General features: G+C 41.3%; 1 protein-coding gene across 1 annotated transcript in view; it reads right to left on the bottom strand.

Moving 5' to 3' along the window:
• Kiaa1210 (KIAA1210 ortholog) overlaps positions 1–24,141 on the bottom strand; it is a 53,735-nt gene extending 29,594 nt beyond the window's left edge. The window contains 5 exon segments of the mRNA XM_057760767.1: positions 3,399–3,554; positions 12,141–12,264; positions 17,396–17,401; positions 18,199–18,346; positions 24,087–24,141. Coding sequence (XP_057616750.1) covers positions 3,399–3,554; positions 12,141–12,264; positions 17,396–17,401; positions 18,199–18,346; positions 24,087–24,141 — 489 coding nt within the window.
• Between the last annotated feature and the right edge of the window lie 2,282 nt (positions 24,142–26,423).

The raw sequence follows: 26,423 nt of genomic DNA, 5'->3' as shown, positions 1-26,423 counted from the left end.
TTCCTTTTTAATTAGGCAGAAGAGAACAAATGATGTGGGATGTCCTTCTGTATATGTGTTGATTTATTGGTTGATGAATAATGCTACTTCAGTCTATGGCACGGGAAACGAACAAGCACTCTCCACCTAAAGCCCTGGGTTTCGTGTGTGTGTGTGTGTATGTGTGTGTGTGTGTTTGCATGCAAATGCACAGGGGATTTGAAATTAAATAGCTCTTAATTTGAGGTTCTGGCTGTATCATTTCCTGACTCAAGTTCCCTAACCTCTTTAAGTCGCAAGCAATAATAGAGACGTTGATGTGGTGTTGCAAAGAATAAATAAGATAATACATGAGAAGTGCTTGGCACAGTGCCTTTCACACAAGAACCCCCTCCCTCCCGCCGTGTTACTCCATATTCATGTTGGAGGTGAGATAATTGTCAGCTTCCCCATTGTATTAGCTAATAAACAATGTCATTGCTACTGTCACATGGCTCAATGGAAAGTGCTATGGAATATGGGTAGGGATCTCAAGCTCACATCTCAGCTTATCACTGATCAGCTTTGTGGCCTTGTCCAAGTCATATTACCTCTCTGAACCTCCCTTCTTTCATCTGAAATGGGCATTTATATCTTAAAGTCTTATAGAGAAAACCAAGTGCTCTGTAAACTGCCAATTTCCATGTGATAATTGGAAGGTGTTGTCCCACTCTCCTCTGATTTATCACATGAATTTAACAAGGAATGCTCTAAGTTTCAGAGGCTTACTGATCAACATTAAGAGTGAATTTATTATGAAGAAAACTGCCAAAAATAACACAAGAATCGTGATTGAAGGAAGCAGCTGGGCGGCAATCTGAATGAACTCCAGTAGTTGAAATAATGGAAGAACTGAAAACAACCTAACCTACAACATGTGACCACAGAAACATTTACCCTTCAGTGGGACTGAGGCTGGGCTATTTAATCTTCTGTTCCTTTAACCCATTCCACCCTGTTCACAAGTGAGAAAATGTATTGGTCCTGTGTGTGTGATTTCTTTACCATACAATTATTTTTCCTCTTAAACGCAATACTGAAAAAGAAAGAGTTCCATCACTGCATTATGGCTGGAGATGACCAAAGTTCTGGGGATGATGAGGTGCTGGGAAGCATTAGGCAAGGAGATTCCCTGGTTAAAGTGTAAGGCGAATTATGCCCTGCTCAGTAGTAATATCTACTAGGGGATGTTTAGATTCCTCTGCATGACAAACACTGAGATCAGACACAGTCACATGTCATATGTGACATCCTGAGATACCTATTCGTACTCACTGCCTTTCTTGCTTAATGTAAAGACCTGGAGGCCCTGTACTAGAGTAGAGGCCTAAGTGGGGGGGGGGGGGGCGCCGAGGGGTCTAGGAGGGTGAGCGGTAATCCGGGAGGAAACTACGTGTTTTGCAGACTGGAGCTGAAACAAACCAGGGACCCCACTCTCCACTGAAGGACTTGTGGGAAGAAGAAACTGCAGAGGCAACTGCTTAAGCAAGCCTCCCATTTCCAACCCAGGGCGCTCTGGGAAAGCAAGCCTGAGCACCCAGGGCAGTAATTGATGGCATGCATTTCCCCATTCCGCCAGCAGAGGGAAGCAGCTGAGAGAAGAAAAAGCCTGCAAATCACTCCAAAAAGCAGAGATTTAGTAGTTGTTTACTCTGACCTATCTAGATGTTTTCTACTCCGTTTAGTTTTCTGCTTGTTGTTCGGTGAGAAGGAGATGGGGAAGCATTTGGGGACAGGAGTTAGGGGCCAGAATGGGTAAACTGAACAACCTATCTGCTTAAAGAATCTTCTGCCCAGGCTCGTTTATTTCCCAATGCCTATGAGAGTCGCTTCTTTAGAAACTGCTTGCTGCCAGCTGCACGCCCCTTGGGTTTACCATAGTAAAGTAACAAGCGTGGCGTCATGACAGAGCAGAGGCACTCATGTCTGGGGATAATTAGGAAATACACTGTAATACCAAAGACTTGACTTCTACCTGACGGCCTAATAACTACCTTATAGCAACCTGCCTCGACGCAGTTCAATTTGAGGGTCTGGGTTTTGTTTCTGAGACACAAATATCCATAAAAGGATTGATGACTAAACCAAGTAAAGGACAACGTCTCAGCCTTGAACAGGAATGAAACTCAAAACCAATACGCTTAAACAAAGAAGCTATCTATGAAGACCTCAAAGTATTCATTCCATGCCTATCAAATAGAAAACTAAAGACAGAGAAATTGAATTGGTGCTGTCAGGAGTTGATAGAAGAGAAGAAAGAGGGGCCACTGTTTCACAGCCTTCCATTTGGGAGAGTCAAACAAACTCTGGACCTAGATAGCGATGGTGGGCTTCATGACCCCACCAAATCATACTCTAAAATAGTTTGCATGATTAATTTTATGCGAACCACATTTTCCCACAATAAAAAATAGTTTCCAATCTAATCCTTCCACCAACTCGGACTGCACATTCCAATCCATTTGATTTAGTGATGCTCTCCAGAAAGTAGTCATAACCTTATTTCATAAATTAATGATTTCGTATTCACTTACTATCAGTCTGTGCTTTAACTTTAGCCAAACCTAATTTTGGTCTAACCTAATTTTTGACATTGATAGCCAAAGGCTGCTTTTCTTTATGCAACCTTTTTTTTTTTTTTTAAGTCAGGGCCTTACAAATGCTAAGCAGGTATAATATCACTGGGCTACACGCCCAGATGCTTTTACAGGATCTTTTAGCAACAAAATAGCGTTGTTTCAGCAGGCTAGTTGGTTTTGGTATAAATTATGTTTCTGTTCACTTTTAGTTCCCAGTATTAATGGCTCCAAATTTTAAATCAATTTAAGTTCACAACAGTGAATTAAGATAAACACAAATTAATTTGAGAATGGAGCTGTTAATATGAATACAACCTACTAATTTGCCAATTGTTAATAGATACTATTTGGTTGGCAGATCTAAACATACAAAACACTTATGCATGTATGCCCACTAGTGTGGCAACTCCCTTTTATTATGGTAGACAGTTAGGAAATAATATTGTATTACTTAACCTCTGACTTTTTATTGAAAAAATGTATAGTGGTATTCATTAAAGAATCTCTATTCTAGTTTTCATAAAACAACTGAACATATCCACAAACTATTGTGTATTTCAGAAACAATATCTTCCATTGTTTATGAGTTAAACTGGTGATTATTTGATTTGTAAAACTGAATGGAAAAGGTAAACCACTTTTGATGCAAATCAAAAACCAAGAGTGGCAATTTCTTTCCCAAAGTACCACTCTGGTTTGCCCCTGGAGTTGAGGCATGGCGATAGAAACTAGAACAAGAAATGATGCTTCTGATGGGTGGCCACCCTCAAACCTATCCCTGAGAGTAGAACTAAAATTCACCTTGCTCCATGTTGCTGAACGGTCTGCTGGAAACTTCTTTGGGGAGCTCTTGGATATCTCGTCGCTGGCAGAGTCTTTTTCTAAGTCCTTCGAGTCTTTCTTAGCTTGGGTAACACTGGAAGAGACACTGAGTCTCCGTGAGCGCAGTGGTGGGATCTGTTAAAAGGAGAATAGAAGAGGTTCAAGCTTAGGCTTTTCTCACCCCCCTCCCCTCCCCCGGCTACTGGTGTCCTTTGTTCCTTAACCCGGTGAAAGACTGACAGGCCAAAAAGAAAAAAAAAGACACATATAGAAAATGTCATAATAAAACCTAGCCTTATGTAAAATTAATAAATTCTAATACGGGCTGGGAGATGACTCAGTAGATAAAAGTGCCCACTATACAAAGACGAGGATCTGAGTTTAAATCTCTAGAACTCATGTAAAATTAGAATGGGTAGCAGAAGCATATGTAATGCCACTGCCTCGATGGCAAGATGGGAGCCAGAGATAGGAGAATCTCTGGAAAGTTGCAGGCCAGGCGGCCTGATGTACACAATAGAAAAACAGCAAAGAACCCCTGCCTGAAACCAAGGGGGTTGAAAGGCAAGAATAGACACCTGAGGTTCTGAGTTTGTCCTCTAACTACTACAAATGTGCCTTGAATGCGTGCACCCCCACACATGTTGAGTGTGTGTGTGTGTGTATACATGTGTTTGAATGTGAACAATGCCCTTGGAGTCTCTGTAGATCAATGTCTAAGCTGAAAGTGCTGTGTGGTAGTTTGAATAAGAATGGCCACCACAGGCTCAAATTTGGGATGCTTAGTCATCGGGATGTGTGTGTGTATACATATATGTGCGTATGTGTGTAGACATGAATTGTCTATATGTATGTATACCTTTATTTATGTATGTATATATAAATATGTGTGTGTGCGTGTATAAATTAACAACTGAGAAATAGGTTCAAGAAGGAATCTCCTGCCTCCTTGCCTTCACGTCTAATACCTACTGAAATCAACAACCAGAAGTCTTGGGTTTGCCTCTGGGTTTCTGCACACTTTTGCCAATCCCCAAAGTCGGAAGTATGTTTAATTAAAGCCAGAGTCTTGGTTTTAGGCCGTTCTGGATTCTGTCTAGAAATCTTGCTTCATTCTGATCTTTCTTTGAATCTTGGCTGTGTCTTTGGAGCCTAGTGCTTACAGAAGCAAATATTTATTATGATCTGAGATTGACTTCCACACTATATATAATCTCTAGTCCTTTTACTCCAAGAATCTTCTGGCCTGGATCTTAACAATATCCACTTCTTGTCTTCATATTATTAAGGTCGATCTTTCTGGGAATACTAAAGAAAAACCTAGAAATTCATGCTCAGCAAGCCTGTACCATTGAGACTGGATATAAATAAATAAAATCTAAAACCTATAGTTCTTGGCTTTTTGGAGACCTTTCCCTATGGTGAGATACCATGCTCAGCCTAGATACAGGAAGGAGGGCCTTGGTCCTGCCTCAACTTGATCTGCCAGGCTTTGTTGACTCCCCATGGGAAGCCTTATCCTCTCTGAGGAGTGAATGTGAGGTGTGGAGGAGGTGGGAGAAAGTATGGGGAGGAAGAAAACAGAGGGGGAAACTGTGGTTAGTATGTAAAATGAGCCGGGCGGTGGTGGCGCACGCCTTTAATCCCAGAACTCGGGAGGCAGAGGCAGGCGGATCTCTGGGAGTTTGAGACCAGCCTGGTCTACAAGAGCTAGTTCCAGGACAGACTCCAAAACCATAGAGAAACCCTGTCTCGAAAAACCAAAAAAAAAAAAAAAAGAAAAGAAAATAAAGTATGTAAAATGAATTTTTAAAATAAATAAATCTTTAAAAAATAAAATGTATAGTTCAATCTTTAATTTTATAAAAAAGATAAAAATGGTCTCTTTGCAGGGTAGACTAATTTCAGACTAATGACCATGATACAAGAGGACCATGGCCAGGCAAGTGCATCATGGTCATTGGACCATAGATTTTAAATTTTATCTATTTGTTCATCTGTTGTGGGAGATCAAAGCGAGAGCCTCTCACTGGTGCTTAGCAAGACTGTACCGTCTGCAGTTTGCCTCACCCGATCCTATAAACTAGGCTACAATAACACACGGTTCTTTATTCTTCAGAGTTAACATTTCTTGTTTCTGTCTAAGGGTCTACATAGCTCAGGAAATAGAGCCTCCAGATGCTAGCCAAAGAAAACTGGACACAGTAGAGGTTTGCCAAGATTTTGCTCCTGGATAACTCCTGGCTAGAGTTTCTGATGCTCCTTTATTGCTACCAGTCTTTACTGGGAACTTAGGAACTAAGCCTAAATCAACTATTGCTACAATCAACCTTCCCTAAGGCCAGGTCTAAGGAAAATAGTTACAAATGATGACAAATAACTTTCACTAATGGATGATAAAATGCCAGGCAGTGAGAAATCTCCGCGGGCGCATGTCATTTAAAAATCATGGTTCTTAGAAGTATGAGCTCCATTATCTAGGTGGGGGGAAATGAGATTTGAGAATAGATGTAACTGATCATAGTTCCACCACTTACAAGGCAAGTATTTGAAATCTCTTGCCAAATTGATAGCTTGTGTTCTTACCCACTATGCACTCTTGTTTCCTCACCAGCAATAAGTGCCAGGGATGGGAGGTCCCATACTGAAGGTCATGTTTAGGAAGCTGAAAGGCAACATGCAGAGCCAATGGTCTATTTGCTCCATTTAGAAGGACTGCAGAAGGCTGCAGAGATGGCTCAGTGGTTAAGAGCACTGACTGTTCTTCCAGAGGACCTGGGTTCAATTCCCAGCACCCACATGGAAGCTCACAACTGTCTATAATTCCAGTTCCAGGGGACCCAACCCCCATGGCAAAATATAAATACGTGTAAAATAAATATATAAAAAAAGAAGAACTGCAGAAGGAGGGTTGGGCCTGAGAGCAGTAAGAAAGGTGTTTCTTACAGGGTTTTTTTAAATGATAAACTCAACGGCAGGAAGATGCTATGAACACACTATCACATCTTAAATGTTTGTATTCAAATAAGGAAAGCCTTATCTAAGCACACACATTCCCAGTACATCAGAGAGGGCATCGGGTGAATGTCTGGAAGGGAAGAAAATTGGCTTCATTTTAGTATTTGAGACATAAATGGATACCTGGATTTCCCCTCTCACACTCTTTATATGCTGCGAAGGTCATTTATGACCCACTTAGAACCCTGCTCTGGGGCTGGAGGGATTGCTCGGCGATCAGGATCCACATCAGGCAGCTCACAACAGTCTGCAACTCCAGTTCCAGAAGAATGCAACCCCTCTGACCTCTGTAGGCAATTGTACTTATGTGTACATACCCCCACACACATATAGATAGACTTTTTTAAAATTTAAAAACGAACCCAAACTCTTTAAGGGACCCGGACACTGGACAATTCTATACTTCTACCGGATCTCTGGAGCACTGCATGCCTTGATTATTTTAGTTTTGTGTATGTATGTGTGTTCGGTGTTTTGAGACAAGGCCTCAAAACATACTCCAGGGCAATCTGAAATTCGTTGTGTAGAAGAAACAAGTCTTGAACTTATGATCCTCTGGCCTCAATATCATAAGTGTTTATATTATAGAAATATGACAGCCACCTTGCCGGGCATCTGGGACCCTTGCCACCAATTAAGCTTCATGAAGTGCAGCCATCTTGGCACTTGAAGGGAGTTTTCTACCCAGAGGTTAAAATGGTCATTGAGGATCTATTGTCACCTAACCTAGTTGGCATCACACACACACACACACACACACACACACACACACACACCTTGACACAAGCCAGAGTTATCTGGAAAGAAAAACCTCAAATGAGAAATGCTTCATCCGATTGCCTACAGACAAGTCTATGAGGAATTGATCACTTCTTGATAGAGGAGGGCCCAGCCCATTGTGGGCAGATGATCCTGGGTGGGGTAAGAAAGCATGCTGAGAAAACCATGCAGAGCAAGCCAGTAACCTATGTTCCTCTGTGTCCTCTGCTTTAGTTCCTGCCCCCATGCTCCTGCCTTGACTTCCCGCCCTAGCTTCCCTCGGTGATGGATTGTTTACCTGGAAGTAGAAGATGAAATAAACCATTTCCTCCCCCCAAGTTGTTTTTTGGTCATGGTCTTTATCACAGTAACAGGAAAAAAATAATGCAGCGCCCTCTGCTGTCCCTGGACACGTTTGACAGGAAGAGGCCTGCAGGCAGGCCCAGTCAGGTCCACACTGGTCATTTAAGGATGTGGCCCAGAACCCAGCAAATATGTCAAAATATCAGAACAACCCAAAGGTTATGAATCTTATCAGTAAATTGTCAGCCAAGTTGGGAGGTCAAGCGTAATGTCAAACAGAGCCCTTGCTGAATGAAGAGCAGCTTAGCTAGCTCACTGGATGTTGCAATAATACAAACCAGTGTACCTCTGACCTCATCAGGAGAGCTGGGGTGCTTCGAGGACTATCCCTACCCTTCGGCATCAAATGCAGCTGAAGCATTTTACAGTGGTTTGCCATTAGGGTCTTCATTCAGATAATGTTTTCCTACTAGGAATTATAAACACTTTTCAACCTTAAACATATTTTTTAAAAATTTAGGGGGTATTAATTCCTCCATTTTTCTTTACTAATCTTTTGGGGGTTTTCCTTTGAATTACTGGGCAAGGAAGCTGAATATGGCCAACTTACTTTTTTCATAAATGGAAATAAAGATTTGTAAGTGGGAAGCAAGTAAAACCCATTTAAGTTGATTTGAGTTGGGGAAAAAAAAGAAAACTTGCTTTTAAACTATTGTGGTTTTTCCTATCCCTTCATCATGACAAATAAAGCTCCTATAATATTTCCTTGCATTCTTCTCAAAAAATAATCTTTGTTTTTAACTGAATGTCTGTACAATTAATGTCTGAAACTCTACTACAGGAGGGAAAGAGTACAGAAACCAGGAACTAGGCTGTTTGGTTCCAAATATAAGAAACAACCCGTAACACTTGCCATGGCCAAGAAGGGGTAGAGAGAGTAACTGCGGGCATGCAAAAGCTGGTGTCGCTATTTCAGACTGGATATTAGAAAGTACAGGAGAAGAGGCTTCCCACCACAGAGCCATGCCCTCTGCTGATTTCCTCAGTGCCATCTTCCCCACCCTTCAAGATTGAAGCACCCAGCAGAATTTGCACACACCCTGCATAAACCAGAGCCAGTCACCTGAAGCCTCAAACAGATGTGACAAAAATAAACTCAACTTCTTTTTTGCCAAATACAAAAATCATATCAAAACAGCTTTCCAATGGGGAATAGTCTCCTTGTGCAGCTTCCCCAGTTTCACAGGGATGCTCAGGCAGAACCCACCCATAAACAAGAAACAAGCTGCTAAAAATTGAAGCCCTAGAATTTAATCCAACTCCATGAAGAGCACTCCTGGATCAGAGTTCTAGAAGTATCTGGCTGGGGAATGGATGCATCTTATAAGTTTAGGATTAGTTGGAGGTAAGGGGCTGTCTTAATGTGAATGACAGATTTTTCGGAGACCGCTAAGAGTGCTACCATATCTGGGCAGATATGAAGAATTAGAGAATCTTAGGAAGTGAGGTATAGGGAGCCCATGGATTTTGAATGTTAATACACCTGGAATACATTTCTAAGTCAACAATGTACTAGCTGGGTGAATAATTTATTTTAAAAATATTTATTAGATGTATTTATATTCCTTTTATGTGTGTGAGCATTTTGCCTGTATGTATGTCTGTGCACCACGTCTCTGGTGTCCATGGAGGCCAGAGGAAGGTATTGGATTACCTGAAACTGGAGTTACAGACAGTTATAAGCTATCATGGGGTACTGGGAATCAAACCTAGGTCCTCTGGAAGAGTGATTTTAACCACTGAACCATACCTCCAGCCTCTTTAATGACTTATTTAAACTTTCAGAGTCTTCACTCAATCCTCATAAGCAAATTTTTGAGGGAGTTATCAATGCTATGCATTGTAGATGAGCAAAGGAAGGCTCAGAGAAGTTAAGGTCTTACAATCACAGCCACTAAGTTGCAGGACAAGAATTCAAACATAGATTTGTGTAGTTATTTGTTTGAAATGGCTCCCATAGGCTCATAGGGAGTAGCACTATTAGGAGGTATGGCCTTGTTGAAATAGGTGTGATCTTGTTGGAGGAGGTGTGGCTTTGTTAGAGGAAGTATGACATTTAGGGTGGGTTTTGAGGTTTCAGATGCTCAAGCCAAGCCTACTTTCACTCTCATCCTGCTGCCTGCCAATCCAGATGTCCAACTCTCAACTCCCTCTCTAGCACCATGCCTGCCCGCCTGCTGCCATGCTAAGAATGGACTAAACTTCTGAGCTGTAAGCCAGCCCCAGTTAAATGTTTTCCTTTTTAAGAATTGTCATGATCATGTGTCTCTGCACAGCAATAGAAACCCTAAGACAGAAGTTGGTACCAGGTACTGGGGTATTGTTGTGATGGGCCTGACCGTACTTCTGTTAAGAATGTGGGCTTTGAGACTTTGGATTTAAAAAAAAAAAACATCTGAATGCTTTAAGTGGGCCTTAATGGGCCAAACTAGTAGGAGCATGAAAGACAGTGGTGCTAAGGGTATTGTGAACTGTGGGGGCCTGGCACATGGTTTCAGAGAAGAATATTAATAGGTTGCCTAGAGATCATTATTATGATATTTTGGTGAAGAATGAGGCTGTTTTCTGCCCTTGTTAAAAAAAAAATCTGTCCGAAGCTAAATTAAAGAATTATGGATTAACAGCTTTGACAGAGAACATTTTCAAACAATTTAGGATTAACTGTCTTGCGTGGTTATTAGTGGCAAGTCTTATGTAGATCTATAATGAAAACGAGCAAACTGAACAAGGAAAATTACCAAATGGACAATTGGAAGAGAAAAGGGACACCAGGAAGTGTAAACAGATTAAAGAAAAGCCTGATGCTAAGTGGAATTAAGGGAGTGGTGACCTCAGAGCAAGATCCCACCCAGCTAAGCTTCCAATTTGTAAAAGGGAGTGAGAGAAAAGTTTAGGGCCAGATGTGGTGGTGTACACCTTTAATCCCAACACTCAGAAGGCAAAAGTGGGCGGGCAAATGTCTGAATTCAAGGTCAACCTGGTCTGTCTACAGCACTAGTTTCAGGAAAGTCAATATTAGACTGTGGAGGAAACCACTGAAAACAAAAAGCTGGTGAAAATATATTTGAACAAGGGGGCCCTGTTCAGCCCCAGCAAGGAGAAGAACTTGGCAGCTTCAGCCACACTGTTCTGGCTTTAGGGTCAAGAATAGAAGAAATGAGTTATAGAATCTCCCTCCACAGCTAAAAAAAGCTTCTGAGGCTAAGTATGTGGCAGGGTGTCCCTGTATGGAGGCCCAGAGACACCACTGTGTGAAGCTGTGAAGGTAAAGCCTGAATTGCCTTGGAGACCCCCAAATCTTGAGATGCTGGAACTATGGGATACCTGCTAAACAGAGCTGATAACAGGAAGTGGAACCAACCCAAGAGAGAAAAGTGTGTTGCAGTCAACAAAGCTGAAAAGAGTTGAAGATCTGAGGAGCACTTTGACATCAGACATGGAGATGCAGAGTTTGGAGTTTGCCCGGCATGTTTTTGGTCTTGCTTTGGTCCAGGATTTTCTCATTTATGTTCCTTTTCCTACATTTTGAAACTGTAATGTATGCCCTGTGCTATTATGCATTGGAAGTATGTGATCTGCTTTTTCATTTTGATTTTACAAGGAATTACAGTTAAGAGATTGCATGAGTCTCAGAAGAGACTTTGAACTTCAAACTTCTAAACAATGCTGGCACTGTTATAGACAATGGGGATTTTTGAAATTGGACTATGACATGGCTACGAGTATATAGGGGCCAAGGAGTGGAATGTGCTGGTTTGAATGAAAATGGCTCCTATAGGCACATAAGGAATGGCAAAGTTAGGAGGTGTGGCCTTGCTGGAGTACGTATGGCCTTATTGGAGGAAGTGTGTCACTATGGGGGAAGGCTTTGAGGTCTTATATGTTCAAACTATGCCCAGTATGGCACACAGTCTCTTCTGCTGCTGCCTGTGGATCAAGATATGGAATTTTTATCTTTTTCTCCAACACCATGTCTACCTGCATGCTGTCATGTTTGTTGTTATGACAATAATGGACTAAACCTCTGAGATTATAAGTCATCCCCAGTTAAATATTTTCCTTTAAAAGAGTTTTCATGGTCACAGAATCTCTTCACAACAATAGAAATTCTGACTAAGACAATCTGTCTATTTGACTTAGCTGCCCATGCTCCACACATTTCCATGGTATTACCTCAGCAACCTTGGAGCCTGAGACCCAGAGTTCACTTTTGGGACCACAGCGGCCCACAGATCTACTCAAAGCTCCAAGGACATCAGTTCCTGTCACTCTAGGCAGAGTTCTGGAAATAGGAAATCTCTGTGGGAGAGAGAGAAAAGCTTGAGTTTGGTATGTTAGCACATAGTGAACACCCCACTATCAAAATAATGATAAGTGTGTTAAGTACACTAACAGCAGTCAACACTCTGTGTTGGCCATGTTACATAAGAACACACCTATTTAAATATTGGATTATTTGATGTTTAAGATATTGCTGTGAGGTAAAATTAACTTTTGAGCAGGATTAAATTTCTCCCTCCTTTGAGGAGGGTATGACAGAGGAATAGTGTCGAATTAGACTGAGGTCAAATTTATCATTACCTCCTGTGGTCTGTTTCTCTGGGGCTCTGGAAACAGCAGTTTGCTTGCCAATTTTTCAGGCTCAGATTCCAAACAGAAGACACTGTCATGGGATATGGACTTGGTTCCCAAGCTACTCTTAGGCCTACATGGAAAGAAAATGTCTTTTAAAAGCAGTCCAAGATTAAGAATCAAAGTATATGTTTTCATGATGTAGATACAAGAGACAGCCCAGAAAGAATGCAGAGATGCATATATATTGAACCATAAATCAGTCTGTGAGATGGGGAGTGAGAATACAAAAACACAAAGACAAAGATACACAACTGTAACATATGTGCAGACGACCTAGGTTAATTCCATGCAGGCTTCCTGATCATCGATTCAGTCTCTATGAGTCCCTGCGAGCCCAGGTTAGTTGATTCCATGGGATTTCTTGTGATGCCTTTGACCCCCACTGACTCCTACAATCTTTCCTACCTCTCTTCTGCAGGATTCCCCAAGTTCTGCCTAATGTTTGGTTTTGGGTCTCTGAATCTGTTTCTATCAGTTTCTGGGTGAAGCCACATAAATATAAGTACGTCATTTCCCTGCTGTAGATTATGCTTATTGTTAAAAAATAAAGCTGTTTGACTGATAGCAGGGAAGAAAGAGATTGGGCAAGACAGCCAGACAAGAGAGAATCCTGGGAGAAAAGGGTGGAGTTAGGGTAGTGTTGGGGAATATTATTTTAAGGTGTATGAATTTTGTTTATGATACATTTGTTTAACTCTGTGAAGTTGTGATTCTTTGCCTGGTGGCCTAATAAAGAGCTAAATGGCCAATAGTGACTCAGGAGAAAGAATAGGCAGGGCTGGCAAGCAGACAGTATTAAAAAAAAAAGAAGGAAGAATGATGAAGAAAAGGAGCAAGGGAACAAGAAGAGGGGGACATCGGGGGCCAGCAAGCAATAGAGAAAGAAGTAAAGAAAGGTATGTAAAAATAGAAAAAGATAAAGGCCCAGAGGCAAAAGATAATCAAGATAATTTAAGAAAAACTGGCAAGAAACAAGTCAAGTTAAGGCTGGGAAATTATAAGTAAGAATAAGCCTTTGTGTATGATTTATTTGAGAGCTGGGTAGTGAGCCCCTCAAAACACCAAAAGAGTAAAGCATCACACAACAGACACTAGCCAGCTGCCAAGCAAGCAAGACGCATAGAAAATGAGGTAACCAGCCACGAGCCACATGGCAAAATGTAGATTTATAAGAATGAGTTAATTCAAATGTAATATCTAGTTAGTAATAACACTAGTCATCAGCTGACCATTTATAAGTAATATAAGTCTCTGTGTGGTAATTTGTAAGCTACTCCCAGGACAGGAAAACTCTGCCTACATGTGACACTCTGTGGCAGGCATACGTCCACATAAAGCATGAAAAGGCTTTTTAAAAGGGAGGGATTCTAGACACACAGAAATATAACCAAGGGGCTGGAGAGATGGCTCAGAGGTTAAGAGCATTGCCTGCTCTTCCAAACGTCTTGAGTTCAATTCCCAGCAACTACATGGTGGCTCACAACCATCTGTAATGAGATCTGGCGCCCTCTTCTGGCCTACAGGCATACATGCAGACAGAATATTGTATACATAATAAATAAATCTTTTTTTCAAAAAAAGAAATATAACCAAGAACAGCTTCCTAATTTGTGTCTCTCATGTAGGCCATGGTACGGAGACACATCTCCTGGCTGCAACATGTGATCTTGAGCTTAAGTGGGATAATGGGTTCCTGCAATCTCTTCCATGGGTAGCAGCACAGAGAGGCTTCTTCTAGCTGCTGCCTGCAAGTTTGAGAGCTCTGCCAGCACACTACATGATGGGTTTATGAGTTTTGCTCATGCAGACAGGAAGGGTTAAAGATGCACAGTAAGGACAGATTCAGACTCCCAAAAAAGCCTCTAAATGGGTCACAATGTATTAAAAAATGTGTGTAGGCTTAGGAGAGAGAAAAAAAGAATATATATATATATATATATATATATATATATATATAGTCTTCGATGTAAAAAATATAGTTTTAAAATAAAATCCTTAAAAAAGAATAGAGTAATAAAAATAAGTCACATAAAATGTAAAATACACAGAGTCTAAATACTGTATATTATTGTGTTATCTTTGAACTTTTTGGCTGCTAAGAGACACTGGACAATAAAAACCAATAGACTGAACCAACCTATATATTTTAAAAATAACTTTAAAATTTAAGTTAAAAAATATGTTACTTTAGGTGAAAGGTTATGCTTCTATTTTCACATAAAATAAGAGGCTATGGATTCATTCTTGGGTAAAGAAAATCAGGTTTGATCAGGAAAGACCCCCTAAAATCTTGACTACAGACATGGGAAAATAAACCTAAAGAAACTACAAGACATGTAATGTATATTTTGCCTGCTCAAACACATAAAACAAAGATTCATTGGCTAACTTGTGTATTCTGCACATTCAGTACTTATATTGATACAGATATGTATGTTACCTTTAAAAAATTATGTATTTTCAGAGCAAGGGCACAAGATACCAATAAAGACAGTCCAGATGACCCAACTTCAAGGCTACTGACTGAGATCATCCAGTCTTACAAAATACTCCAGCTAAGACTAAACAATTATTCTCTTTTCCTCAGGGTTTCTCCAAAGATTACCAGTGCCCCCAATAAGCAGGAAGTAGTTTAAAAAACTATGTCCACATTTCCAAAATACTGATTATAAATGTTTATTTTCATTTAAGGTGGGTTGGTTATAAATTGTTATTGGTCATGATCAGAAAGGACTAAACAAAAAATAAATGTCTCTTTCTAAAATAATAAATGTGAATATACTATAAAAATGATGGGGAGAGGAGCTGGAGAGATGGCTCAGAGGTTAAGGACATTGACTGCTCTTCCAGAGGTCCTGAGTTCAATTTCCAGCAACCACATGGTGGCCCACAACCATCTACAATGAGATATGGTGCCCTCTTCTGACATGGAGGCAGAACACTGTATTGTATATGTAATAAACAAAATCTTTTAAAAAATGATGGGAATAAGGAGTAGATTATTGAATCTACTTTAAACCAAAAAACAATAGTTAATCTCAAAATATTTTACATTGATATGGATTTTAGTTTAGTAAATTTAGTTAATTTTATTATACTGTATGTATATTTCTACTCTTGTTATGGTATTGTGTTTATACAGCTCAATTAAAAATGTAATATGTAATTTAAAAATACAGATTAATAGTCATTTATAATAGTCAAAATTATAGTCATGTTAGATACATTTCAAAGTCATAAACGTAGGTTTAGATAGATAGATGATCTTTAGACTTTTCAAAGACCTACAGAATATGACATTTAATATGGTTAATAACCTAAGGCTTTTCGTGACAATGAGACACATCTGCTCCTGGCAGCACCAATATACTTCAGAGAAGAAAATAGGCATTGAAGAAACTCTGTATGGAGTTTTCTTTCTTTATGGCAAAATCTAGCCATAAACAAATAAACTTCCCTTGCCTCAATTGCTGGTAGTCACTGTTCAAATTGGACCAGTAGGACTCAAGAAAGGTGAATGCCAAACTTTGCCAAGACAAGGTATAACAGTTCTTCAAAATTCTTTGCTTCACAGGATAGTCTGTCAGATATGCTAGGCCTGTAGGTCAGAGTTGGATGCCCCAACATTACAGAGGAACTTTGGGTGACTGTCCAGGCAGCCTGATGTTCCTGTCATTAGGTAACATTTCACCCTTCTGGGGTCTTTGACAGAGTTGAAGACTAAATAGTCATAGTTAAAATTTTTCTTAGTTAGGATAAAATGTAAATTAGATACTCACCAAGATAAGATAGATAATAGAGTATTTTCTCTAATTTTGCCAAATAAAAATGGATTGGATATTGTTACTGTAATTCTTAATAACTGCTTTTGCTGTATATAATCTTACTATGTTAAAGTTAAAACCTTCCCTTTTAACTAAACAAAAAGGGGAAACTCTGTGGATTTTACTCATTATTAATAATAAAGTTGACTGGTCAATAGCAGGGCAGAAAGAGATTGGACAAGGCAGCCTGACAACTGGGAGAATGCTGAGAGAGAAGGGCAGAGTCAGGGCAGTCACAGCAGATGCCAGTCAGCTGCTGAGCAAGCAGGATGTGTAGAAAAGGAGATAACAAGCCACAAGCCAAGTGGCAAAATATAGATTAATAAAAATGGATTAATTTAAATATAAGAGCTAGTTAGTAATAACCTGTGCCATCAGCTGAGCATTTATAGGTAATGTAAGCCTCTGTGTGGTAATTTTAAGCACCTCGTAGTATAAGAAAACTCCACCTACATTTTCCCCTCTCCCTTCTTACCTCTAACCCCCCATGCTTCCCTCCCTCCCTCGCAAATAGAGAATGGCACTGTTAGGAGATGTGGCCTTGTTGAAGTGGGTATGGCCTTGTTGGAGGAAGTGTGCTACTGTGGAGGTGGATTTGAGGTCTCATATATACTCATGATGTGGGAGTCCCCTCTGTGTGCTGTGATTAGCATTAATGAATAAAGAAACTGCCTTGGCCTGTTGATAGGGCAGAACTTAGGTAGGCAGGGAAGATGGAACTGAATGATGGGAGGAAGAAGGGCAGAGTCGGAGAGATGCCATGGAGCCGCTGGAGATAGATGTGCTGGAATTTTGCTGGTAGGCCATGACCTCGTGGTGATATACAGATTAATAGAAATGGGTTAAATTGAGATGTAAGAGTTAGCCAAGAAGAAGATAGAGCTAATGGGCCAAGCAGTGATTTAATTAATACAGTTTCTGTGTAGTTATTTCGGGGTTAAGCTAGCCGGGTGGCCAGGGTGAACAAGCAGGCCCTCTTTCTACCTCAAGTCAAGCACAGTGTCTCAGACTACTTCCTGTTGCCTGAGGGTCAAGATGTATTAACTCTCAGCTCCTTCTCTGGCATCATGTCTGCCTGCATGCTGCCATGTCCCACAGTGATGATAATGGTCTAAACCTCTGTAACTGTAAGCCCCCACCTCAAACAAATGTTTTCCTTCATAGGAGTTGCCATGATCATCATGTCTCTTCACAGCAATAGAAACCCTAACTAAGACAGTGGCAAAAACAGTAGAGTAAACAGACCATTTTGGAGTGAAAAGTTACCATTGTTATAGAAACAGCCATTACCAATTTGCAGAAACAATGCAGAATATGCTAGATATTCCCTCCCTCCCCCACCCCTCTGTTGTGTAGACAGGCTTCTTCTAGTCTTACTTTGAACTCTAAGACAATGTTCTACAATGGTATTGCTTGAACAGTAATGAAATGAGCCCTTCTTTTTTCAATCCCCCTCCTCTTGGCAAAGCTATCTGAAAGTCCTCATCGTGGGTACACTTATTAAAGAACCACGGATATTTTAATGTCATAATGCCATGGAAAGTGTTTGGGAGAGGAGAGTACTGGGAGAGTCTTGGCATGGCAGAGCCTCAGAAAATGGTGAGGAGCAATGGTGAACTCTGTGTGGCACCGCCAGATGTCTGCAGTTTAACATCCTGAGAATTGACCAAAGTGTTCCATAGAGGGAGATCTGGTTGGTCTAGGGACAGCTGCAGGTACAGGAGATCCCAATGAAAGAGAAAGGTAATGTTTAAATTGGAACACCACATATAAAAATGTGAATGGGTGTCAATGAGTGGCTGAGAAACAGCTTTCCCCATATCCCTGTGACCACCCAGTGTCCTGAGGGGGAGTGAAAGATAGATTGAGCATGCTAGTTTGTTTGTGTACTTTAAAACAACCAAAGATTTTATGGCTAAGCTCTCCTATGCTTCAACACTCCTTTTCCTGAGATTTTATTACATAGGAACCTAGATTCCATTTTCCTGCTCTGCAGTCTGGAGATGAGGTAAGCAAACCAGGTCAAAAGACTAAACCTCTGCATGACATGAGCCATCCTGACTGTCTGAAATAGGCCACGAGCTCCTTGTGAGCAGTAGGCCTGGAGTCTGATTGTTCTACCTGCTTCTGCATGTTTGGATCCAGCTCCAGCCCCAGCCCCTGACCCCATCTGGGCTTACTTGTGCACTTTGATTTCCATAACTGGCTTCAGACTGCTACTAGAAAGCCTTGGCTTTACCACGTTCCCTTCCTGGACATCTTCCGGCTCTTTCTTCTTCTTCTTGCCAAAAAAGCTCTTAAAGGCTTTAAACTTGGATTTCTTCTTTCCTGGAAATGAGAAATGGCCATGAGGCTGAGTGCGGCGGAAGAAGTGAAGGTAGAGGAGAGACAGAGCTGTAGCTGCAGGAAGAGGCCTATGGTCTCAGGTGCCTTGAAGATTTTGCCTCTGGTACCCACCATACTATTCATGTGTTTGTGACATTTTTAGAAACTCAGTAAGCAGGTGTCTGGATTGTTGTGGGAAGGAACAACCCAGGACATAGCTTGGGGTCTTAAGGTAGCCTCAATCCAGGCCAATACTCACAAAGTACCAATTTGCTTGTTAATTTCAATGACTGAGAAAGCTCAACTACATTTTATTTTTTAGCTTTCATCCTTCTTTATCTTATTTTATTTAAATTTATTGAAGGGAAGGCCCAGAATATATATATATATATATATGTATATATACAGAATATATATATACATATATATATACATACATACACATACCAGCTGGCCTTGAAATTGTGACCTTCCTGCCTGAAACTCCCTAGTGCTGATATTACAGGCCTGTGATACTCACCCTCAGATATGACCTCATCTTTATTCTTCTAATTGCTCAAATCTAGGAAATTCTAGGGATTTTTAGAAAGCACAGGGTCTTACTCTGTAAGCCAGGGGCCTCAAATTTAGGTTCCTCCTGCCTGTGCAGCCAGACAGCTGGTATAACAACCTTATGCCACCACCCTGGGTTTGGCCTTCTGTTTTAATTACTAATGTATCAAATCTAGAAAAGTGGGAAGGATAAGAACAAAACAAAGCAAGAGCAAAAAACAAAACAAAATAAAAAGCAAACAAACAAAACCCTGTAGGTCAAACTGGTCAAAAACTCTCGATCCTCCTGTCTCAGCACCCCATGCTGTTATTGCAGGTCTGGGCCACTACCCAGCCTGACGTTGTCTTTTAATATTTCAATTTTGTAAATGTGGGAAATTCTAGACGTTAAAAAAAATACAGATCTCAAACTTTCAAGTCTCCTGTCTTCACACCCCAAGTCTTGGTATTGCAGGCCTGTAATAAATAAAACCACCTAGGCCTTGTCTTCTCTTTTAAATTAATTTCTTAAATCTATAAAATTGAGGGGGTTTTAAAACTGGGACCTCACTATGTGGTAGAGGCCAGCCCCATTCTCTTGATTCCCCTGTGTCCAAACTTAAGTTCTGGTATCGCAGGCCTGTGCCACCACTCTAGGCATTGCCTTCTCTTTCGATATTCTATTTTTTTTAATAAATGAAATTGTGAGGTGTTTTAAGGTCCCAATATGTAGCCTACGCTAACTTCGCACCTTTGATCCTTTGGCCTCCACACCACAAGTGCTGTTATCACAGGCCTATGACACCTACCAAGGCTTGACCCGCTCTTTTAATCTTCTGATGTCTTAAATCTAGGGAATTGTGTGTGCATGTTTCTTTTCTAGAAAGGATTCTCTTTGTAGCCTAGGTTGTCCTTAAATTCCATCCTCTGCCTTCTACACCCTCAGGGATGATATTACAGGCCTGTGCCACCACCCCAGGCTTGACTATCTCTTTTAACCTTTTAAATGCTTAAATTTAGGAAAGTGTGGGGATTAAAGCAACAGGGGTTCATTCTATAGTCCTCACTTTTGGGATTCTCTTACCTCCACACCCAGAGGAATACCACCTCAATCCTAGCCTTATTTTTTACTCTTTAATTTCTTTAATCTAGAAATCTGTGGTGGTTAAAAAAACTGAGCCTTGCAGGGCAGTGGTGGAGCATGCCTTTAATCCCAGCACTCAGGAGGCAGAGACAGGTGGATCTCTGAGTTCAAGGCCGCCTGGTCTACAGAGAGAGTTCCAGGACTGGCTGGCTCCATAGCTACAGAGAAACCCTGTCTCAAAAAAACAAAAACAAAAACAAACCAGCCAAACAAAGAAAAACCGAGGCTTGCTCTATAGCCCAGACTATCCTCAACCTCTTGATCTTTCTCCCTCCACATACGGAGTTCGGTATTATAAGCGTTTGCTACGACCCCAGGCTTGACTGTGCCCTAGTTGATGTATTATAGGCCACCACTACAAGCTAGGCTTCCTCTTTTAGTCTTTTAATATTTAAATCTTAGAAAGTGTGGTAGTCTAAAAACCAAGGCCTCACACTGTAGCCCAGGTTGGCCTGGAGCTCACAATCCTCCTGTTTTCCATATCACTGAGTTCTGGCATCGCTGTCCTGTGCCACCACCAAGGCTCGGTGTTCTTATTTAAGTTTCTAGTTTCTTACATCAAAGTTGTGAGGGAAAAAAAAAACATGGTCTCACTATGTGGATGAGGCTAGCCTCAAAACTCTTCATGCTCCTGCCTTCACCTCAAAATCCTGGTATTCTAGGCCTACACTATCTTAATCTTTTAAATTTGTAAATCTATGAAACTGTGAATTTTTTTAAGGATTTTGATGTGTAGCCTAGGCCGTCCTCAGACTTCGCTTTCTTTTTTAATCATCTTTTTTTTTTTAAATCTAGGAAATTTTACAGTTAAAAAAAAAAACAGGGTCTCTCTTCACAGATGAGGGGAGCTTCAAACCCACGATCTTCCTGCCTCTATGCCCTGAGTGCTGGGATTATAGGACTAAAGTAATGTGCAGTTCTAATTGGTGCAATCCTAATTGCGGTTTTATCCTAGAAAATGCTTCACAGTTAGCCCCTTGTAGGGAAATGCCCTGGTGTGCACACTTCATCTGTTGGTGCAGTGGAAACACTCCTACTATGGCCATGTTGAATCAGTTTCTGAAACCAGCTTGAACCAGTTTGAGCCAGCCTGAGCCAGTTCCAACCCACCAATCACATTAGTGTACAGGCCCTTAAGGAAGAGTTGGGCTAAGCAGGAAAGAACCTGCTACATTCCAGCCATTAGAAGCTGTAGCATCTGCTTTCAAAACCAGAAGACCAAGACTGACTTTCTGAATGTTCACCATGCCTAGAAATACAGAGCCTACTGTCCCCCCACCCCCCCATCCCCCCACCCCCCCACCCTCCCACCCCCGCACCTTGCTTCAGAATCCAGGAACGAATGCCAGGAAAGCTAAGATAGATGTTTCAGAGATCTTACAAAGCAACAAAGACAAGATAGATGCAGCCACAGCAGATAGCTCCATTTGCCACACAACCAGTGAACATGGGATAGCTGAGTAAAAGTACCAATAAGTGGTTAAGGCTGCAAAACCGAGCTTGCCAAGTGTAATCATGAGCCGAGCAGACCAAATCACACTCTCACACGCCTTATCCTCCTGACTTAACAGGATGGCTTGTTTGCACCGATTCCAATTTTCACCCATTCTGCACTCTTTGGAGGGAAGCAGCAACTTCTTTTCCTAGGATTCAAAATACTTTAAACGATGCGTGTCTCTTTCCACTAGAGGCACTAGAGGACAAAGAATGTTTCCATCGCACCCTTGGGGTCTAATTGCGGTGAGCATGGGGTTTGCATAGCGTTGCTAGCAGGGATTTGGGGCAACACAAAGAGGCCAAACTGGCAAATATGGTGTGTTGGTTGCTCACTGATCCTGAACAGCGGTGTGGAAGCAGGGCACTAGCTTAGACAGCAACTAGCTGCTAGACACACACTTGTGAAGTCCTAATACAGTCAAAGAGGTTTGCCAGATGTTTGAGTATATAAAGATGCTTTTTCAAGTTTTCTTTTTGTAAGGATTGACTTTAACTTGCTAGCAAATGAGTCACACAATTCTTGTTTTCAAAAGCCACTAAAAATATGAAGGGTAGTTAGGCAGGTAAAAACTTAATGCCCAGGAGTGTTTATGTGACCTGTATGCCTTTTAACTCATGTCACCACAAGGTGTCACTATTACAACCAGAAAACACAGTGGTGACAACTGAGAGTGACAGCTATCTAGCTTTCTCCAACAAAGCCCTTGATTTCCAAACAACAAGCAACCTTCAGTATCATTTCTCAACAAAGCCTGAATGAGCGTGTCACGTGCCACGGAACAGCCCTTTAAAGGCTGCTCCATGCCACCTGCAGAAGAAATCACAAATCCAGTGAAGAAATAGTTGCTGCTGCTTCCTGTGTTTTTTTATCCACCATGTACATGGACAATCCATTCCATCTGGGTTGAACACAGCTTTAGAATGCATAATATAAAATGGCAACCTTGTTCTCTTGCTTTGATCCTTGGGAACTAAACACAGACAGACAGACATGTGTGCACACACACACACACCTACCTAACTTTTCCTACCTTCCATCTCCAAATGGCCTTTTTGTTTTTTTTTTTTTTTAAATTAATGTTTTGAAAATTCTAGAGAACAGAACAAAAGAATTTCTCGCTATCCACCCTTCATCAAGATTAACACACCGCTGCCCTTGGCCGTAGGAATCAGTCTCAGTCAGCTGATAACTTAGTTGGGTCTGCTTTGGTGAGTAGGCATTCTGCTCATTCCTTCATCCATCCATTCACTCATTCATCCATGCCTCCATTTCGTGAATATTCTGGAGTGCCTAAACTCTCTGAGACCCTGCTAACCAGAGGTCGAGAGCACTCAAGGCTCCGTAAGCAATCTTAGTATGCCATACCTCACAAGTTCAGTGAGCTCACCTCCCCACAGGAAGCCATAAGGAATTCTAGATAGACAGTCTTCTACACCGTACATGACTGAAGAAAACTCAGCATATAAATTTTAAAAAAAACAACCCAATTAGCTATTACATTTGATTCTATCTTTAAAGTAAATTTTCGCTTTGTGTCTCACAGTTCCATTTAAATATACTTTTGGAAGAGAAATAGTAATGGGGCGACCATATTAAAATTGAGATACATACATATATAAAAACTTGACAATGAAACCCATTATTTTATATAATTAATATACACTAATAATAGAAAGAAATTCATAATCAGTCTTTGTGATTTATCTCTCCGTTTCTATCATTCCTCTCAGGTTCATCTGTCACTCATAGATAGCACCACAGTTTAGTCCATGAATACATATTTGAAGAAGGTTTGCAAATGACATATATTTTTACTTTTTAATTTAATATTTTTATTTTTTAATTAGCACACATAGGTTTCATTGTGGCATTTTCAAGTAAGGTTTTTGTTGTTGTTGGATTCTCCTCCCATTTCCTCACCCCATTCTACTGTTCCCGCCCCCTTCCACTCCCAGCAGCCTGGTGGCTGTGTTTCTCTGCAGGCTTCTTCCCTTCCTCAAGGCCTCTTCCACAGTTCCCATCATGGTGGCCCGTTCAGCACTCACACCCACATATGAATAAACATTAACAGCTAGGATATGCATATGAGCTGTTTCATGCTCTGAACTTAGATGCTTGTGGTGGGCTCTTTTGTTTTTATCCCCTTTACTCCTCGTTACAATTCCCTGCCTAGACTGAATCTGAATTACTATCTGCAATGAAATCCTAATGAAATTCATGATGCTATGGTTCCGTTCTGCTTTTTATTTCTAAATAAACAGAACTACTTCTACCTTAGTGAATAACAGCGTCTGCAAAGATTTTAGGCCTTGTTTCTCCTCCCCTCCCATGCCCCACCCTCCTCCATCCCTCTATCCTCTCTGCTGCTCCACTTCCTAGGCCTAGTAGCCTCCATTTTGCTTTTGTGTCATGTAGATTCTATTGTTTTTTCTTCCTCACCCCTCCTTTAAAACCCCTTTTCCCTTCTATCCTCCTCTATTGGTCCCCTTTCTGATAGGACTGGGCTTTTTCCTGATGACAGTACACAATGAATCCAGCATTGGTCATTAAGATTTTATCAGGTGACTTACCCTCATCTTCCAAACCCTCCATGCTGCTGGACACTTCACTTAAAGACTCAGTCATGGTAAACTCACTAAAAAAAAAATGCAGAATATAAGAGGAAAAGATGATTCCTTCAATATATAGGATACAGTAAAAATCATTTTGCCTTAAGTTATTTTCTTTAACTATTTAAGAAAAAAATACCAAAGTAATTGCCACTAGAGGTAGGTATCATCTCTTAAAAAGACAGTAATCCCAATAATAGAAGGCGCAAATGCATGGATTTATAAGTTAGCTTGCTTAGGGCTGCGGGGGGGAGGGGGTAGTGTTTGGGATTGATGAATGCGGACTCACTGGGACACTTGTGGCCATCTTAGAGAACATGGTAGTACTTCTCAGCACTCACACCACACAGACAGGAAGAAACTATGTCTGAACTTCAGAAGCCCTTGGCAAAGGTGCCTATTGCATATGATGCCAGGCCCTCTTAGGCTCACACCGCCCTTGCTTCACCATCCCCAGTGGTAGAAGGAAGGAGAGTCAATAAAGAGAAACTGACAAAAGACAAAGGAGGAGCAAAGACAAAGGGGTACTTTAACTCTCCTGCAACTCGGTGTCACTACGAGAAGCAATTCCATTTAAACCCCAGAGTTCAGTCTGAATTTTTTTTCCTGGAATACATGCCTCATTTCCGCCAACTGATCCTAAATGCCCCAAGACATCACCAGCAAGCACTTATCTCAGGTGGGTCCATGGACCGTCTCCACTCATCACCAAGTCCAAAATCATGGCACAATGGATAAACCTCCCCTTTACTGCAAGTCTTTCCGGTTCCCTCCACATCTTCTGCGGGACAAAATCCCTGAGTTGTCTCTACTCACTTGTTCTATGGCTTCACTCAGACTTCTCCATGCTCGTCCCAGCGAGGACTCCAAAACCGCCTACCTCGCTCGGTCCTGGGAACAGAACTGCTCTGCCCAGAGCCAGCCTTCCCACAGTCTCTCTCTCCTACTCTCCCTTTTAAAACATTTGTATCGTTCCTGTGCAGAACATCACACTCCCCGAATTTTCCTCTTTCTTTATTGGCTGGCCCTTCCCAGGTTCCTCTAACGGCCCATTCTCCTAGCCCTGATTTTTGAAACATAGCATTCGGGCTTTGTCCTTGGCCCTCTTCTTTATCAACAATAAAGTCCTGGCCCAACAAACATGAACAGAAACACAATTGTCCACCATATGCACAATTAAAAATTCCCTAGCAGCACCACTTTAAAAAGGAGCAACCCTGAAAACAGGTGAATTTTTGATAAGGTATTTTATTGAATCTGATTGAAATAAAATATCAGTTCAACGTGGAATCGCTGTGAAATATGAACAGTGTGTTTGCATTTTTCTTGCCGCACTAAACTGCCGTACGAGTTGCATTAGCTCCTTTCTCTGTTTAAACTTAGGCACCAAGTGTCTGCTGCGTAAAGGTTAAAATCCTAACTTTCTACACTTTCGGGGTGGCCCTTTGCCCTCCATCTCCCGGCAGCCTCCTGTACTCTCATCCCCAAGTTGTGGTGTCCTAGAATTATTCATTCCCTAAACATACTATGTTATTTTGCTTTATCTGAACTATGCACAGCCTGTCCGTTATGCCTGGAACGCCATCTTCCCAAATGCCCATACCTTTAAGTTCCCTCTTGTTCTTGGTGACTCAAACAGCCATGTCTATCCCATCCTGCTCTTGGCTCTTTGCACATACATCTTCCATAACGGGCATCACCTGGTGGTTAGGGACAGCATTTTGCTTAGCTAAGTAGCATCATTGCCTAGGAGCACTCTGAATACAAGGTACTCACTACAAGTGGTTAGATCCCAAGCTTTGCAATCCCAGTATGCATGCCCTGTTTTTTCCTCCCCTTGGTTATGGGTGGGCCTAACCTAACTATGTGAGCCCAGTAAAAGAGGGTCTGGATGTTAGATACGCAAGTCTGAGATTTGAGGCTGTAGCAGATGCTTTTGTTGGCCTTGACGAACAAATTGTCATGGTGTAAAGACCACAAAGGCAGACATTGGGCAGCTGGGTGTTCTCAGTCTTGTAGCTGAGAGCAACCTTTGGTTAACAGCCATCAAGAAACCTCATGGTGGTGCATGTCTGCAATACATGCACTCAGAAGGCTGAGGCAGGAGGATGACTTGGGCTCAGAAGTTTGGGCTAGCTTCAGTATTAGGGTTTGGATATGAAGTGTTTTCTCAAAGGCATTGTTGAAGAGCAGTTGGTGGAGATAATCATCGAGATGATTTGCTGGGCATGGTAGTGCACTCCTTTAATCCCAACACTTGGGAGGCAGAGGCAGGAGGATGTCTGTGAGTTCAAGGCC

Source organism: Chionomys nivalis, chromosome X (genome assembly GCF_950005125.1).
Source record: "Chionomys nivalis chromosome X, mChiNiv1.1, whole genome shotgun sequence".
NCBI classification, from domain to species: domain Eukaryota; kingdom Metazoa; phylum Chordata; class Mammalia; order Rodentia; family Cricetidae; genus Chionomys; species Chionomys nivalis.
This window is presented reverse-complemented; position numbering and strand designations above follow the sequence as displayed.